Source organism: Drosophila kikkawai, chromosome 3L (genome assembly GCF_030179895.1).
Source record: "Drosophila kikkawai strain 14028-0561.14 chromosome 3L, DkikHiC1v2, whole genome shotgun sequence".
Classification (NCBI taxonomy): Eukaryota; Metazoa; Arthropoda; class Insecta; order Diptera; family Drosophilidae; genus Drosophila; species Drosophila kikkawai.
This window is the reverse complement of record NC_091730.1, coordinates 11,926,741-11,939,941: the sequence shown is the minus strand read 5'-3', so window position 1 is coordinate 11,939,941 and position 13,201 is coordinate 11,926,741. Positions and strand designations below refer to the sequence as shown.

The 13,201-nt window shown below is 37.9% G+C and overlaps 2 protein-coding genes across 2 annotated transcripts; both read right to left on the bottom strand.

Moving 5' to 3' along the window:
• Nucleotides 1-459: 459 nt before the first annotated feature.
• lama (lamina ancestor) lies at nucleotides 460-2,927 on the bottom strand. Its single transcript, XM_017181035.3, has 3 exons — nucleotides 2,668-2,927; nucleotides 2,487-2,603; nucleotides 460-2,422 (listed from the first exon to the last, which is right to left on the bottom strand). Exons 1-3 carry the CDS (start codon nucleotides 2,925-2,927, stop codon nucleotides 775-777), a joined length of 2,025 nt encoding a protein of 674 aa, XP_017036524.1. The 3' UTR covers nucleotides 460-774.
• On the bottom strand, nucleotides 2,910-12,719 carry LOC121502228 (uncharacterized). Its single transcript, XM_041775307.2, has 3 exons — nucleotides 12,042-12,719; nucleotides 4,413-4,469; nucleotides 2,910-3,387 (listed from the first exon to the last, which is right to left on the bottom strand). Exon 3 carries the CDS (start codon nucleotides 3,228-3,230, stop codon nucleotides 3,054-3,056), a length of 177 nt encoding a protein of 58 aa, XP_041631241.1. The 5' UTR covers nucleotides 3,231-3,387; nucleotides 4,413-4,469; nucleotides 12,042-12,719; the 3' UTR covers nucleotides 2,910-3,053.
• Between the last annotated feature and the right edge of the window lie 482 nt (nucleotides 12,720-13,201).

Sequence of the window (13,201 nt, the reverse complement as noted above, 5' to 3'; positions counted from 1 at the left end):
TTGGAAAAATTAAATATAAATAGTAACAAAATATTAACTTTTAAATTAAATAAATCAAATATATAAAATATATATTTTGTATATCATTGACAAATAAATATGACGATCACTTTTAAAATCCATTAAAATAATTATAACCTTTCCTTTTTGTTTTTGAAATCAACAAAATATAAATCCCTTATTTTTCGAATCAAATTAATGTCCTTAATATCATGCTTACCGACTCCAAACATTTAATAATTTTTTTAGAAAGGCATAAAACGCATTAAAATCCTATTAATTATCCTGGGCATATATGGAGATTGTCCAATTCCAGAATCATAAATATATTCCCAAAGCTTTTCGAAAGCTTTCACAAATTATATATTTCGATTGGTTGCTGTACTTGCTGAATCAGAATTTCCATAAATTTTTGAAAATGTATTATAATAAATAAAAGGAAGAACATAAATTTAAAGGTCTGCTTTGATTTTTATTTATTTATTGTTTTTTTTATAAAGTTACTAAAGTACAAAAATTTGTTGCTAATATAAAATTTGTTTACAATTTTGTTTGCTAATTTACAAAAGACCTACGAGAATGAAATAAAAATGTTAAAATAGCTGGAAGACAACAATTGACATTGATGGGACACCCAAGGACACGCACATAAGTACAGTACACTCTACAAAACTATGGACGAAAGATTTAGGATGCGACTACCAACTAGAAACACACAAATTAGACGAGGCCTAGGAGACGGGAAAACTAAACATACAAGTGGAAAGCTTGGATCTAGGGATGATGCAAATTCGGTTGGGTTCTATGGGTTTTAGCGTTCTCCTCCGTCCACGCCCACTTTGGGGAGAACCTGTCAAAGTTCCACTCGTCGGGATGACCCTCGTGGCCGCCGACCTCCTCGGCTGGACTCATCTGGGACCACTTGAAGGGTCCGGAGCCAATCCGCCTCATGGCAATGGCTCTCATATCATTGCGCACCGGTCGCCGTTCGGTGATGAGTTCCAATTCCGCCAAACTGGCGGCATCATCGATGCTCACACTGAGCCTTTCATCACCTATGGCGGCGGTGGGAGCACCGTCCTCGCTCTGATCTTCCAAGGCCCTGGGCTGGACATGCTGTAGCCTGAGGAATATTGGTCCCGCAAAGGCATGATAGTCGCTCTCACCCAGACGGGCATTGTAGGAGAACAGCTTCAGATCTATGTTGCCATAGGCAATCGACTCTTCGCCGCCCAGAAGATCCCCGCGAAAGCCATGGGTTCGCAGATACTTGTCCACTGCCTCGAGGTTCGTCAACTCGGCCTCATCCGCCTCCGAGAGCTGCTGATCCTCGCTGTAGCTCACACCACTGGCCTCCAGGACACTCTTGTGATAGGGCACTCCATTGGCCAGCCAGGATGAGTTGCCTGGGGTCACCAGGAAGTTCTGGGTGACATCCTTCTTGGTCAGACTACCCGGCAGCTGTTCGGCAATCCATACCATGTCCTTCAGCTGATCGTGGCGGTTCAGGATGGCAGTCCTATCCTTCTCGTTCACAGTCACCGCAGCATCATCGTGCTTATCATCGCCTTCTCGGACATTGTACAGCTGATCCTGATCGCCCAGCTTCTTCAGATCCACAGTGATCCACTGCTTGGCCCCAGTAGTGGGATGCCTGGACATGGCATTGGCCCAAGTCTGCCGGCTCTGGGAAATCCTATTGGCAGCCATCACACGAGCCACCAGAGGCACCATCTTCTTCGTATCCACCGACTTCCACAGCTGCAGATTCTCATTCTTGATGCCTACGCCACCAACGATAGCCTGTACATGCCTTCCCTTGATCACATAGAAGTCATCGGTGGAGCCGAGTATCCCGGGATATCCTGTAAATGTTATATCCACCCCGGGCACAGTGTTACTCCTGAGCTTCGGTGAGAAATGATAGTGGAACTTGTAGCGCTTTTGGATCCTCAGCATGGAGGAATAGCTGCCTGCAGTGCTGTGACCAAAGAGCAGCTGTAGTTTCTGGGGTTCCTGCTCCGGTTGAACAATCCTTGTTAGCATGGTGGCGCTGGGCAGAAAGAAATTCTTGGGCTGGTCAGTGGCCGCATCCTCGCCATTAGCTGTGCCATTGGGCAGCACATAGTTCTCGTAGTAGATCTTTAGATCCTGGATATCGGCAGCGGCATTCATCAGCAGGAAATCGGAGAAGGGAATCTCGCCTTCGAGTTCGGAGCGAGCACGAGTTGCTCCACGAATGTAGCCCTTTTCCAGGCCCTCCAGCTGGTTGACAAACAAATGCAACTGATGCCAGTAATGATCGTTTTCACCCTTAGCTGTCTGCGTTTTCAGGCGCTCAAAGTTGGTGGTTAGGAGTTCCCTCAGCCAGCCACAGAATTTCCGGGAACTATCATCGCGATCGCAGGAGGTGGCAATGGTACTGTAAGGTAGGAAATTACATTAATTTCTAGTTCAAGAAGGTTATCCTTAGAGGTTTTACTTACTTGACCCACTGATTGTAGATGTTCCGCCAGGTCAGCGAACCCTCCAGCAGGCCAGCCGCATAGGCCTGAACCCAGTCGTCATAACTTCTTTGGGTCTCCACCTCGATTTGAGCCCAACTGTTAAGGAGATTAAATGATTATTTCATAAATTTCAAGTTTATATTATCAATATCCAACTCACCCATTCTCGTAAACCGAATCCTTGTAGCAAATCCTAGCCACACCTTGAGGAATATTGACCAAATCATTCTGCTGCTTCCAGTTCTCGATAGTGAAGCCCACCTGCTTCGTCCACAAGGCCGTGGCGCAGTAGGTGCCATCATAAGTGGGACGCTCCATGTAGCCTATAAAAAAGGCTCCTATGACCAGCAGACCAGCTCCGATGAGTATGTAGGTCCCTATCCGCGTTTTTTGCCACGATGCACCAACGACTTTCAACATTGTGCCGGCCGTCGTGAAGCTGCAGCGATGAGGAAATGAAAGATGGTTCCAGCAACTATCAGGGGATCACAGATCTTCAGATATTCCCAGTTTCAGTATTCCGAATCCTTTTTCAATTCCTCGATTTTATCCCTGATAATTGTGATCGGCGCGAGCTGCGTACGAGTGGCCAAGACGATGTGCAATTAGGTGGCCAGTGTGCAGGTGATTCTGTGATGGGGGGCAGGTGTAGGTGCAAGGGCAGGAGCTGCTGCTGCTGATCTCGGTGGCCACGCTGTTGAGCGCTCTGGCCGAGTGGTTCATGGGTGGTAGACTGCTTTCAAGCAGAGATTCCAACGGTTTCCAGGTGGTTAAGTCTACTTTAACTATGACTTCTCAGTGATTTCGGTGGGGACTATGGAAGTGGAGATGTGCTTCTCTGTTTCTCTTGGCTATGTCTTTTGAGGTTCAAGTTGTATCCCTAATAAATAATAAAAAAAAACCATAAACCATTAGAAAATACACATACATATCAAGGGGAAATGACGTCTTGATGGAATATTTACTAAAACAACATTTACACAAGAACTAATAATAATAAACAATATTTGATTTGCATGCACATTGCTTTGATTACTACACAGCCTCCTTAAATATATAATAACCTCTTCAAGAGCTGCCCTTGAACCATTTCCTATATTTACAAACTTTCCCCAAACAGATCCCGAACTCAAAGGCAAATGTTTATTTCACACTTTCGCTACTTTTTTGGCAAAAGAAATTCGAAATAGCACAAGAGAGAGGTAAACAAAATTTAAGCATTTGTAAAACTAATAAATTAATTTTATGGCCCGAATGGTACTTGGAGTGCCTGAATTACTTTATGGCCAAACAGCAGCCGGCGAAATTGGTTGGATTGTGCCAAAAAAGATAAGCAGAACACCTGTTCTGCTGATCCCACCTCATAAAGGTATCTCTATGGAATTCTATGTATAGCAAATGGAAAAGTTTCTCCTTAGTTTATTTAGATTTTCTTAGCTTGTCCTCTAGTAAATTAATAACATCATTATGATTACAAAAACCACAAAAATAAAATTCTATAAAGAGAAGAATTTCAAAGCCAATGGCAATCGAAAATCTTGCACAATGCCCCCCCATGTAATTCTGAAATTCCATTTGGATTTCCAAATTAAACCTGTGCTCTTTCGTAAACAATAGAATTGTGTACATTCGGCACGTGGAGAATACACAATCCAAAATCGTATCAAAATCGTATTGAACGCAATTGTTTTCGCTTTGCAAAAATTTTTTGAACAAAATTCAGAATGCTTCTAAACATCAATCAATTAACAGGCTCATACAATTAAACATTTATATCGATGTGTATACCCTGGATTGTTTAAATCTATCTTTTAATTCCCTGATCGACTTGAATTGATATGTGGCATGCATATAAAATGTTTAGACAAATGTAGATCATTTTTACAAAAGATAAACAAAGCTTACCTTTTTGTTTCCCGGGTCCAGGAAGCTGCAATGTCACAAGTCAACCCATTTGAAGAACTGCAAATAAATAATAAAATTATCATAATTAGTAAATAATTCAAACATTTAGTTAAAGTATTTTTTTTGTTTGCTTTTTCCATCATTAAGAAGGCGCCTCTACTTGGTCACTGCCTTCTTAATTCAGCTTCTTTGTTTATTTTCACAATTTGGTCGCAAGTCTCGTGATTTGTCTGATTTTTGCCGCCTCTAAAGACTCTGGTGGGTCTTTTGTTTACTTTGGGTTTCAATTGGACAAAAGCTGAGCAGGCGCACGCGCTCTTGAATTGTTTGTGCTTATTTGTCATAAAAATGTTGATCATGGCAGTCACTGGACATTCGAATGAAATATGATAGCGCTAATTGATGGACAGGGGAACTTTGAAATTGACTTGTTAGAAAGCATGAGGGGATTCACCCCAGTTTCACCATAAATCAAACGCAAAATTATAGTTCAATAAAAGCTTAAGCCTTTCAAAACCCAAAAGACCTGGTATAAGGGTTTATATGAGTGATTATTAAGCTCAAATTTTATGAATTAATAAAAAACTTATAAATATTTAAGATGTCTAAATACGTAGAATTTCCACTAAACTATCAATTTAATAACCAGACATTATTTTATGTTTATAAATTTTAATTAAATATTTTTTTTGCATTGCAAAACTGCATTACAATTTCAATAATTACAGCCGGAACAGCACTTAACTGCAAATGTTAATTGCCCGTCCAAAAAGTATATATAAACTTTGAATGAAGTAATGCCTTGAGATGGCTGACTAATCACAGGCTACGATGCCATAAGGTCCTAAAGTAAACAATTTATATTGCAACAAGCTGGCAAAAAAAAAAGTAACAAGGGAAATTCTTTCATTTCACTCATTTCCATTTCAACTTGATGTGAAAATAAACAGGCATCAAGTAAAAGTGAACAAAACACATCCATCAGGTTCAACAATGAAATAAGTTTATATTTTTAAACAAATTAAAGGTAATCCATAACAGAACTTAATTGACTTGCCCTCATGGAAGGACGTCAATATATAAGTTTGTATACTATATAGTCTATAGAAATTCATCTCACAAGATCGGTTCATACTTCATAATGACGTTAGGAATTAGCGCTACGAAAACCAAAAACAAACGTAGGATCTAAAATAGCAAATAGGAGCATAAAATCCAGGCAAAAGTTGCCAGAGTCCACTGACGTCTTTGCAACTCATTAAACTCACTTAGCTCACTTAACTCACTTAGCTCGATTAACGCCATTATCATTATAGCAGAGCAAACACAGTTGTTTTGTTTTTTAGATACAAATGTATCCACATAAAGCCGCTTCAGTTCTGGGCTACTGAGCCAGATAGTCACACTGTTTCCATAGCCCTGATAAAATTATCAAATGTTTTTACAACCGCTCTTGTCAGTTGATCAATCAAAAACTTAGTCTGACTGCCAAATCGGGGGCACAGAAATTTGTGTCGCCAAGTGAACAAAATATTGATAAGATTGCCAGTGTATTTATTAGCTAAATATTTAGATATGCATGTCTAGCCTTTTTGGCATATTAAGAACGTAAGTTCAATCAGCAGACAGACTTCTATAAAGTTCAGAACCGATAAGATAAATCACAGGCGTGATGGCCAAAAACTACGCAGGCAGTTTTTAATATCAAGCTAAAAGTTAAGAGTTAAGTTAATTGAGTAAATTTTCCATACAAAATCAAGGTATATTATGGTTATAACACTTTAGCAATAAATAAAACCCACATTCATTTGCATATTTATAAACAAAGTATACTCTTAATACCCAATATTTTAGGTGAAAACCATATATATCTTATATTTGCCAAATTTTTCCCCCAACTAATTAGCTTGTGTCTGGGAATATTTTACCATTTGATCTATATTCCTAAGGAAAATGCAATTGCCTTTATGATTAAAGTTAATTTTCCGCTGGTAATGGAAACTTTTGATGGCTGGCCATAAATTCAATTGTTCTCATTCATTCAAAATATACAAACTAAGTAAACACTTGATGGAAACCCACATACTTGCTACCCTTTTGGAATATGAAATACCACAACAAATTCATAATCTTTCCAGGAATACCAAGCGCCACATGTGGCATTAACACGAAGAACTGGGGGGCGATCCATCTCCTAGTCTTGCCACGTGAGGGAATTTTTTTTATATAAAATGTGGGAAACGCTCAATGAATGCCATGCGAACCGTCAACGCTGCATATTAATTTCAGATTTCGGTTAAGCGTGAGCTGCACATGGCACTTTTGATTGAGGTAAAGCGAAAACTGCTAACTTGGCCGTTGCCACGCGTCGCTATCGAGCTGACAACGCCGCCACCGATTTTGATAAGGCCCATGTCCGAGTCCCAAGTCTGTGGAGTGAGGGCCATGTAAACCGATCTACCCGGCAACAAAGTTGGTAGTCAGCTAAGCAAATGCACCCGTTCTATAAATGCCAGACACCGACGCAGTGCGGTAAGCAAACACTGAGAGGATTTTAAGAATAATATAAATATTTTACTTTGTTTTGAAAATACCTACATTATTTTTATAAATATCAATTAATTGTTTACTTTTTTTGGGTTAAAATTTCAAGTTTATGAAATTTTATAAAATGTTTATGACCTACTTTTAGACATAAGTTTTATGTGATTTTAAATCTGAATAAATTTGTTCTCCTTCGGAGGAGCTACAGAAACCATAATAGCTTTTAAACCCCTTGAAATTTGTACTTTTTTATCTTAAAAAACAATTATACCTTGAATTTGCTACCTAAAATATATTATTTCATATTTTTAGATACATTTTTAAATGCTTTTAAAAATCTAGTAACTTGCTAGCACCCTATAATATGTGAAATTAGAATTCAACAAATTTAAAACTTAATAAAATAATTTATTTATTATATAATTTATATTATATTATTTATCTTTTCTTTTTTTGTGATTACAGGGGACTTGTCAACTATTTTTCCCACAGTGCTGATACTGTATCTTTTGTGGGGATTGCACATTTTGAGATTGGAGTCCAATCCAGTGTTTAGACTACTGACAGACAGACAGACAGACAGACATAAAAACGAGCGCCGCGCCGCGACGCGACGTCTGCGACTTGGGGATCCAGGGAACTGGAGATCGAGGGTCTCGGGAATCCAGTGACTCGGACAGAGCGCGTGGACGGGGACAGGTTACTGAATACGAGAAGCGTGATGGACAAGTTAAAGGGACGCCATTAGATACCCAATGAACTCATCTCAGCTAAATGGATTCAACACGCTCCAATCGAATGATAATCGAGATTTTAACGACTCAACCAGCTGATCGACAAGTCTGCTGATTTAATCAGATTATAAATATATATATGGCAACAAATGCATATATTTGATTAGTTAGGGGCTCGTGCGGGAAATTCTTAATTAGTATATGCTAATAGCCAGTGAATGGAATCGCAATGGAATATACATAGTCTTGATAATTTGCGATCGCTTTTAATTCTAAAATTCGTGTGAATATAATCATTCGTGATGTTTAAAGCTGTGCCATTGTGTGCGGGGATTTTCTGTTTACATTCCTAGGGGAAATGTTTTAACCAACGATATAACCAATGATATAACCAAATGATATAAGTCCCTTTGAAAGTAAACCTTTTTAAATGGGTTTTTCATTTTACGTAATTTTATTTAGAGTTTCGTAAGTTTGTAAACATTTTAGTTAAATTTTGTTTCAATATTTAATAAATCATAATTGTGACTTTGTTTCTTATCACCACTTTAATTTCTCTCCACGTTTTCGTTGAAATTTCAATGGCAAAAAAAAACCCAAAGAATTATATTATAATTCTTGAGAGCTCTCACTAATCAGTTTTTGAATTCTGATGCAACAGTAACCGGTTTTGTTTGGGGAAATCAAAGCAGTTGATAAGTTCGTTTACCTCGGGGTTTTTTTATGTCTTTATAAGTCACTCACCGAAATCTATTATGCTTTCGAATTAACTGCAATTATCTGGAAATTCGTTGGGACTGCGACTTAATTTGTATTAAAATTGTTTGTATGCCCCATAAACCGGAAAAATCTGCACTGAATAAGTATCTTGAAGATACAGCGGAATCTCCTTTACGTCAATCTCTTAGCCCGATCGCTTAATATCTGCTCGGTTCGTCCGAATGCCTTGACGTTGCCACCGAAACTGGCGATGGTGCTTTTTCGACTTTCGGCTTTTCGTCTCTCTTGGGACTCGGGTTTTTCTAGCCACTCGGCAAAGGCGGGAAAAATCGTGCAAATTTTCATACCTTTAAGACGAAAAAAAAATCACGGGTATATGGTATTTGAAATGGAATTAAGAGGAAAATTTGTAGAACTCATGTTGAAGAATTTATCTTGAATATACTAAATACAGGAAATTTGTAAGCTGTCATTGAAGTGATATATTTTGGAATTGTCATCTTTATATTAAATATAAATCATTGATCTTAAATATCATTTTCTCTAAAATGAAACATAACATTAGCTTTATGTTCTCTGTGTTCTCTTAAGCTTTTGCCAATATATTGATCTCATATACATACATAAATGTTAATGTTTAGAAATTCCACAAATTTAAAAGAATTTAAATGAAATATTTTCAATTTATGAGAGACCATAAAAAAAATAATTAGGACAATTTCAAAAATGTGGGTATTTTATAGTTGGGAAAAACCCGAAACGGACTTCGGCTCTTGGCGATGCTTCGGTCAAAAGTTCTATTGAACTTGGCCGTCATTAAAGAGGAAGGAGAATAGCATTCGGTTGGCTGATCAGTGGGTTTTTTCTTCACATTGACAGGTGTTATCTGCGTTGTTAGGTGGCCAAAAGAGGTTCAGAGAACGTGAGGTTTTTAAGTTAACTTGGCAAGGTTCTTGGTCAGATTTATTTACGGCCTTTATGACTGATTTATCTGCGCATTATGCACTTGTCCATGCAAATTGCCAACTGACACGCAATCGAGTTTCCGCTTGGCTACAGTTTTACAATTGAAATTGACATTTAATTGAGCCGTATTTCAGTGCGCAGTTGGAAATGGTTTTCCCATGAAAATTGTGGGGCACTCACTCGGCTTTCTCACTCTTTCTCGAACTGTCTGTCTGTCTGTTTGTCTGAGTGCATTTCACTTTCTTCGCTCAACAAAATTGATAAGAGTAGCATTTATTTTTTTGGGGTCAATCAAAAATACTTGGGGATTGCTATCAATTAAAATGAATTGAAATGGCGACAAGTTTGCGTGATCATGAGGCGCACAGACATATTTACATAACTGTAGGGGATAAATCGAATGGCGGGGATAACCTTGATTAATCCCATTGTCGAGCGTCTTAGAAATTTTATTGACAATTGTCGGTCAATATCAAAAGTGCTTAGTGATCAAGCTGGCAGACATAAAGCAAGATATAGAAGTGCCTGAACAGACTTCTAATGTGTGTTCCTTTTTATTTCCATTCCGATTCATCTCCATCCTTTCCTGTTCTTCTTCTTGTGTCTGTCTGGAGGGGCAACATTCCATGTTGAACTTGTGTACAGTGAAACTTGTGTATAAATTTAATTTAGATATTTTTTAAAATATTTTAAATTTAAAGTTTAATATTTTATGAGCTATATTTAACCTTTTTAAGTCATTTAACTAACCCAAAATAAAATATTTGCAGATAGAAAAACATAATTTCTTCAAGATAAAATATTATAATATAAATTTAGCTGCTTTAATATAAATTTCTAATTTTAAAATTGATTAATAATTACACAAAAGTATCCAATTAAAATATATAACCCCTATTTAATACCACATCTAAACCGTAAAATTATTTTAACAGCTCTCCTATACAATACAAGCTCACCTTAAGGGAAGCCCATCTGTACACCAAGCCAGGAAGGACAAGAACCTCAAGGATTTTGACCTCATTTGTCTGGGGAACTGTGAGAGAATATGAGAATGCGGGATAGGAAGGCCTGGCGTCGCCTGGCAACTTCTCGGAAAGACCTGCCCCTCTTGTCTTAATAGTTTTTATTGCCTTTTATTTGTTTTCTCAAGACGAAGAGACTGCTCAGAACATCCATTGAACGGAGCCGCGCATGCTCTGTGGATCCGAGACATAAAAACTTGTTGCTAGGCAGCAAAATCACCCTTCTCTTCCCGGCGATCGTTTTTTTTAAGGTAATTCAAGAAGTTTTTGTCTCGGTTTTTTTTTTTTTTCTTCTTTTTATAGAGGTTGTATACTAGGCCATTGGCTTTTGAGGTTGAACTCTTACTTTTGTTTAAGCAAAAAATACAATTGTCTGCAAGGTTTTCATTTTTCGAGGTTTTTGTTTTCAATGAACTTATTTTAAACTTGGCACAGTCCGAACTGCTCAGAGGTAAAGCTGGCACTAAACTGGCACCAATTTGCATTTATTTGGAGTCCCCACATCACAGAATCTTATGCAAAAATAAAAAGAGTATTATCTAGTGGAGATAAGAGGATATTTCAGCGGAAAAGACACTAAAACGGTCGGACAATCTACGTAAATACGTCAAGTACGATGTATTTTTGGACGCCCTATGTCTTAATTTTTATTATTTACGACATGTTTATTTGGCAAACTTCCACTACGAATGGATCGCGTGGAGTGCTTACTGTTTACCAGGTCTTAACCCATGTCAACGATCTGCTCAACACTCATGTGATCTACAACGATTCCGCAGGGAGTCGTTATTAAACGTATGATGACTCAACTTCTGGGGTGAAGTCTAGGCGATAACAGATACTGGAATTAATGGAATTCTATAATCAATAGTGCCAAAGATATGAAATGTGCTAAAAATAAGCGAAGCCATAGGACTTCCCCTAGAAACTTAGATAAGAATATGGTGACCTCATTGATCTTTCTATTTTTTTTCGCAGAATTATATATAATATATTTCAGAGAAATCGTTTACAGATAGTAGAAGTCACAAAAGATGTGGAATTGTATGTTTTTGCATGTTTTCTTGTTAATCATAAAATGTTTTAAAAAATATTTTGACAAAAAAGAGAAACAACCAATTAAAACTAGGCCGCCTACTTTAAATTTGACTTTTTAACGACGCTATTCACTTTAATTTTAGAACTTGCTTCAAATATTTATGGAAAACATAAAAATAGGTAAACATTTACAATATTTTTAATAGAAAAAATCTGTGGTCTCTTAATTAGGAACCAAGGTTATATGAACAAAAAGTCCATCCTGGTGGTGGAACAAAAGTCACTCAAAGGACAACAACCCCTATATAATATTACGTCTCATTTTCCGATCACCAGATTCCCAGATAATCCGCACTCATCTCATCTCCCTGTCCACCCATGAAAAAAATATATAAACGAGACTATCGCTATATGTGCGGACCCTATTTTTGTCAGTAAACAGATATTGCGCGTCGCGTTCCTGATTTTCGCTATAGCGTTACGCGAGGTCAATAATGATACAATGGGTGACTGTTGCCACCAACAGTTAGCACTTGGCACCCGAGAGTTCAGCAATCTTCTACCGACTCTGATTCGGATCGAGAGCGAGGACAAACACTTACCGGAAAATTGAAATGGCTCGTGACTCAGGCAAAAATTCCGCACTGACAAGTGAGTGAAATTCGCAGGGGTGTTGATTGAAGGGGAGCACTATTGGTTGGATCGCTGCTAAATTCAGCCACTGCGATATTTGTTGCTTTAACACGATATTGCTATATAGTCACACAACGCTCTCGTGTTAATTATCCATGAAGGGCTACATTGGAAACGCACTGTGTATGGTGGATATAACTTTTCCCGGTTTTCGATACCTTTGCGAATGGTTTTCTTTAGCACCGGTTTGGCGAAATAATTCAATTTGTTTCGATTATAAAAACTTGTGTCACTTCAAATCATTTAATGGCCGAGAAGAACGCTGTTGCCATGCGGCTAGTTTAAAATATCAGCGACAAGTAACTAATTATACGGCGTGGTCGCGTATATGTAATGTGCCTGTGCCGCTTGAGCGTTTTATGGGAGAGTTTTTGTAGAACGCGAAAACGTGGCGTTTCTTTTATTTAAATTTTATATATTCGTTGATATTTACACTGAGCGATACTCTTTATTTTCTTGCACGCAGTACTTATTTTTAGCGTCGGCAATTGCACATCCAAGTGAAATTGAAAAGATAACACGAAACACAGATCACACGGAACGAAAATATATAACGACTTCCGATTCGACGATGAACAAGAGAGAGACTGACACACCGAGAGTTTTACGATCATATCGCTAGGTCGCTGGGCGATTTCGACTCAAATTGCGGACGCGGAGAAGAGAGTTTAGGTTATCAACTCGGTCTGTCCGCGGAAAGTACGAGAGCAGGCGCTCAAGTACACTGGTCTACATGGGTCATAAATAGGGTATTTGAGTTTATAATAATATAAAAGAATATAGAATATAGAAAATTCTCTCATTTAAATTGAATAAATAGTATTCATAAAATAATTGTATATTTTCAAAGATAACAAGAACTTAAAAAGTAAAGAATTAAAACGATAATGAAGTGTACCATTATTTTTGCTCAACTATATAAATTCAAAGAATATTTTTTGTGTAGAACCCCACCCACATAGTTTGCATGGGTGCTGTGATCAGCTAGGTTTTTAATGTTCGGATTAATCGAGATTCAGAGATTCCTTACCCATTAAGAGTGATCTCACCCTCGTAGCTCAGTGTACTG